General features: G+C 37.0%; 1 protein-coding gene across 1 annotated transcript; it reads left to right on the top strand.

The window, feature by feature from the left end:
* The first annotated feature begins 4,285 nt into the window (after positions 1 to 4,285).
* LOC131408021 (olfactory receptor 52D1-like) lies at positions 4,286 to 5,230 on the top strand. The gene has a single exon (XM_058544592.1). It carries the CDS (start codon positions 4,286 to 4,288, stop codon positions 5,228 to 5,230), a length of 945 nt encoding a protein of 314 aa, XP_058400575.1.
* The last annotated feature ends 239 nt before the right edge of the window (positions 5,231 to 5,469 follow it).

The following is a 5,469-nucleotide window of genomic DNA, read 5'->3' as shown; positions in this document are numbered from 1 at the left end:
AGGAACTATGTATACTCAACCAAGTCAAAAATCATTATGTAAAGCCAATGTGGTTACAAATTTGAAAGAATTTAGTGTAAGAAGCATATCTTTTAACTAAATATTTTTGACCAAAGGATATGTCCCCAAAGAAAAGCGTTTTATAGTGAGATAGATTCCATTAAAAAAATTACCTGTTTTCTTCCACACTTCTTGGATCATTAATAAAAACAGTGGGAGAATAACTCTGAGGACTTGGTGCTCTTTTTTTCAAGAATCTCTGCTCTGGCATATGTGGGGCTCCACAGGGAACCCAAGCACACCTGGGACACTTTCTTGGATCCTGGAAGGCTGTAGCTCTAGAACTATTAATATAGTCCAGGTTAGCTGAAAAAGCAGTAGATTATAATAAAGACAGGCCAGGAGCTTCTAGTGATACAGGACATGTAAGGTCGAGGATAATAGAATCACCTGAATATCTCCCTTCATCAACAAATGTACGGAACAGGAGGCCCCAGGTACTTCATCAAGGTCAAAGGCATCAAAAAACAGAATGACATTGGAAGATTAAAATGAGTGTTCTAGGGTAACAGGGGGTGAGGAAATGATGGGGTGATGACTACTACCTTCTATAAAGGACCCTGCTCATCAAATCAACAAGATGCCATAACATCTTTTTTATTATATTTCTCCTTATTTCTATCAATTCAGGATCTCAAGCAACTGTTACATTTCTTGAACCAACAGATCTTACTTCTCTTTAGGATTTTCCCTTTCCCTAGTAGCTTTATAGTCTTCCCATCTTATCTTGCCTCCAGGAAAGGCATGTGATCCAGTTGACATTTTCTATGGATAGCTAAAGCCAATGAAAAGAGGAAACATAAAAGTAAAAGCTCCGTACTTGTCCCCCTGTTTAGTCAAATCCTAGGGCAAAGTATACACAGCAGCAATTGGTGTGTAAAACAGACCCAAGGATAAGCCAGGTTATTAAGATATTTATTGAGGAGCTGAGAGTGAAGAATTCTAGACAGAGGTACAGAAAGAAGAAGCTGAGAGGAGAGAGATTACATGTTTACTCTCTTTTCCAGTTGCGCATGCTCAGGAATGCTGCTGCACAAATCAGCTCTGAAGTATATGTCATTGTTGCTGAAGTGAGAAGCAGGAACTTTGTGACCTACTGAAGAAAAGTCAATTCCTTTGCTGGCAATGGGACAAAGAGAAAGAAATTCCAGGTAAGCATCATGTCAATGTGGCTTCTGGGTAATAGACTAAATGATGGTGTCCCCAATAGGATCTAGTCTGTCTGACTCCTTTACTTTATTACACCCGACTGCAAAAACTCTAAGACCATCTGAATTTCTCATTCAGGCTTTAGTCACTAAGTCTGCAGAAGAAAGTGAAGATCAAAAAACGGTGAGTCCAGTGGGTAATGAAAGTGGAAAGTCTCTGCACAAAAGAATATCCTCTTGGCAGAAGAGCTAATGGGCCTACCATATGGGTTAGTTAATTCCTTAATGTGCAATGTATGTGAAATTTCATAGTAAATATATTGTTTGCTGTTTTGAATTTCTAAATTTGCTTAATTTACCCCTATAATTTTTCTTAAACTTGGTAGAATTTTGTCAGGTTTGGTCCTCTTTTAAATGGCACGCTCTTATTTTTTTACTGTTCTGCTAAATCCCACTTTTTTTCTTGTTTTCATCATTTCCTTTCTCTGATATTTCCAGGGATTATTGCTAGTTTTATTTTAAGATTCTGAATTCAAAGTTTCTTTGTTTATTTTCTCTTTATCATTCATATAATAGAAACACTGCATTCTGTGAATTTACTACAAAGTTCAAATTAAAATTATGCCATGAAAATGGCACATGTTCTCATAGTTGATAATTTTACACGAGTGTGTTGCTTTGAACTTGATTTAATCTTTAAGTGAAGAGTTGTTCTGAAAAGTAAATTTAATTGTGCAATCACGGATGTGCTTAATTTACCCTTTACATTCTAATATCTAGTTTCTAAACTATTTTATTTACTGAAGTAAAGCTATTATTCAGAATAAATCTTGAACTGTATATATTAAGCCAATTTCCAATTTCATTACAAAATAATTTTTGATTTCCTTTTTGCCTTTTCTCTTATTCATTTTTAAGTGGTAAAGATGTGCCCATGCTCATTGGTTGTCAACTCCCAAATCAAGGAGTATGTTTGCTTCTTTTCCCATGCCTTTCTCTAAGCTTTAGGACTATTAATCCTTCTAAGCTCTCTGATCTACGCCTGAAGCAGGTGTTGAGGAGCACAGCTCTGAGAAGTTATGCATCTTCTATATATTTCTTAACAGAGAGAGACTTTTCTGCTTGGTCACTTCTTCAGTCACATTACAATACAAGTGGTAGAATCTCCGGTTCTTGTTTGTGCAGGCTCTCTACATCCGCTGTCTTCAGCTGTTTTCTCTTGTTTTAATTTATATCTCTCTAAGGGCACAATGTGCCATCTTTGTTGTTCTTGTGTATTTGGTCTGTACTTAGAGTTAATAGTGGGACTTTTGAGCAAGGCGCAACGTAGCTATACACTGCCAAACTCTGCAACCTCCAGAATTCCACAGTCTGAACTTGTTGAATGAAAAGAACAGAGAAAATAGATGTTTGGAGGAGGAATTGGATATTAATTGAGAGAGAAAACTATTGCCTGGTTCAAAAATAGTTACCTGCCATAAGAAGGTGGCTCCTAACTTTTGCTTAGTTGGAAGAGACAGAGGGAGAATGTGCCTTGGCTTAGAACTTTTAGCTGTCACTCTTATAGCTCTCATTTCTTGGAAAAATAATCTAGAAATGTGCAATTAAAATTATTTATCAATACATGCTAATTAGATGTGGCATAGTGGACATTCAAGTGAAATTTAAGAAAGAATCTTCTGTTCTCTTCATTCTACAATTTCATTGCCATTTTAATATATTTTAAAAATAATTCCAGACAAATAATTTCTAAATTGGGTGAGACATCTCAGCTTAGAGTTCTGCTATGATAATTCAAATGCAATAGCAATTTCCTTTGAAAATTCTCCAAATATTTGAAAAATAATGACATACTTCTATAAGCTCTATGGATCAAAGAAATCAAAAGAAACATTAGAAAGTAGTTTGAAGTGAATGAAAATGACACATACTAAATTAGTGAGAAACCACTAAAGCATCACTTTTTTTAGCAAGGAATAACAGTGCTTCTTTGTTATAAAACTTTTTTTTGCAAAGATTGTTATAAAGCATTATATATGCATTGAGTGTATAATGCAAAGTGAAATAAGTCAGAGGGAGAAGGTCAAATACCGTATGATTTCCTTCATTAAGTAGTAGATAATAGCAACAATAAACAAATACATAGGGACAGAGATTGGATTGGTGGTTGCCGGGGGGGGGGGGGAGGGAGGGGGGTGAAGGGGATGGTTTGGTACATGTGTGTGGTGATGGGTTGTAGTTGGTGTTTTGGTGGTGAACATAATGTAATCTGTGCAGAAGTGGAGGTGTAGTGATGTACACCTGAAATTTTTACAATGTTGTAAACCAACGTTACTGCAATAAACAAAAAATTAAAAAAAAAAAGATTGTTATAAAGAAGCAATATTTTGGTTCTATCTCCCTTGATTGAAACTCCCTCTCTCTGCTAACAGACGTGCTTGCAATATTTCAGACTTTTCATCATGCGGAGACATGTATAAGGATATTTTTTAGGCATTCACAGTTATGTATAACACATGGGAAATTTCTTTTATCAATTAAGAGTGCATCATGTTGACCTCATCTGTGTGTTTTATAACACAAGGGAGCAGTCATAGACAAAAGCTTATTTCTCGAACAACTACTCCAACTTCTCTCACATACATTAAAAAAAATTCTTTAATCTTCTCAGTGGAGGCACTGATGTCTTCAGATTGTGAATTTTATTTAAGTTATAATTTTCTCTTTATTTTAAAGGTCCAGGACACTTCAGAACCAACATTATCTGTGACTCCCCTGACTCATACAAGTGGAATAAATATCCTATCTATTGGGTCATAAAACTGTTTCTTCATGTAACTTTTACTGCATTAATCTCTTGGGAATTAAATCATTGGTTTGTATCAGTTGCTCTCCTATTAGAATGTTAATATTTAAAGTTTGGGATGGGTCTTATGTATCACTGTATACTTAGGGTATAAAACATTGTCTAGTATTTTGTATAAATCAATAAATAAAGGCATCAGGAAATGAATGGACAAATGGTTATGAAAGAATCTACACTATTGCACAACTGAACGCAGCCAGTAATTTTCATCATGTCATTGTCAAATAATACCAATTTCCATCCCAGTACTTTTCTTCTCCTTGGTATCCCAGGGATGGAGGCCATCCACCCTTGGCTATCAGTGCCCTTCTGCCTCGTCTACCTGAGTGCTCTGCTGGGAAATGTCTCTATTCTATTTATTATCAGAACAGATTCCAACCTGCATGAGCCCATGTACTTCTTCCTCTGCATGCTCTCTGTGGCTGAATTGACCATCTCCACTACTGCTATGCCCAAAATCCTCAGCATCTTTTGGTTCCATGACAGAAAGATTTATTTTGAAGCCTGCCTTGTACAAGTGTTTCTCATTCATTCCCTTTGCAGCATGGCCTCAGGGTTCATCTTGGCCATGGCCTTTGACCGGTATGTGGCAATCTGCAATCCTCTGAGACATTCTACTATCCTGACACATAAAGTCATTAGCAACTGGGGGCTGGCTATTGTCTTCCGTGGGGCTTTGCTCTTCAGTCCTCAACCCTTCATGCTTCGCTGGCTTCCTTACTGCAGAACTAATGTCATCCCTCACACTTACTGTGAATTTATGGCTCTGATCAAGCTTGCTTGTTCGGAGACCAGGATCTACAGAATATACAGCCTGACTGCTGCCTTCCTTACTGGAGGCTTAGATTTCATATTAATCCTATGTTCCTATGTTGTCATCCTTTACACTGTCTTCCGTCTTCCATCCAAGGCTGCTCGGCTTAAGACCTTGGGCACTTGTGGATCCCATGTGTGTGTGATCTTAGTGGCCTATACTCCAGCCTTTTTCTCCTTCCTCGCTCACAGGTTTGGGCACCAGGTGGCTCCTCATATTCACATCTTTGTGGCTAACGTCTACCTCCTTGTTCCACCCGTGGTGAACCCAATGATCTATGGCATAAGAACCAAGAGGATCAGAGAACGATTCCTCCAAGTTTTGACTTTCCACAAATTTTAAAACAACCAACTCTTCCCTTAATAAGTTTCTATGACTTTCTATGACTTATAATGGGAGAAAAGACATTAACCTTCTTTCTAGAAGCCTAAATCTGTACATCTTTTATTTGTAATATTTAAAGTATTAATTAGCATTGACTAGACTTTGTTCTCCTCAGGAAATTTGCTTAGGAGGTGGCTGATTTAGGTGATTTATTCTTAATCCATTTGCCTGATGATACAATATCTTTATTATGTGAT

Source organism: Diceros bicornis, chromosome 7 (assembly GCF_020826845.1).
Source record: "Diceros bicornis minor isolate mBicDic1 chromosome 7, mDicBic1.mat.cur, whole genome shotgun sequence".
In the NCBI taxonomy this organism is placed as follows: domain Eukaryota; kingdom Metazoa; phylum Chordata; class Mammalia; order Perissodactyla; family Rhinocerotidae; genus Diceros; species Diceros bicornis.
This window is presented reverse-complemented; position numbering and strand designations above follow the sequence as displayed.

Bases quoted from the DNA above. Each gene is read 5' to 3' on its own strand.
- LOC131408021 (XM_058544592.1), top strand. From the start codon at position 4,286: ATGTCATTGTCAAATAATACCAATTTCCATCCCAGTACTTTTCTTCTC.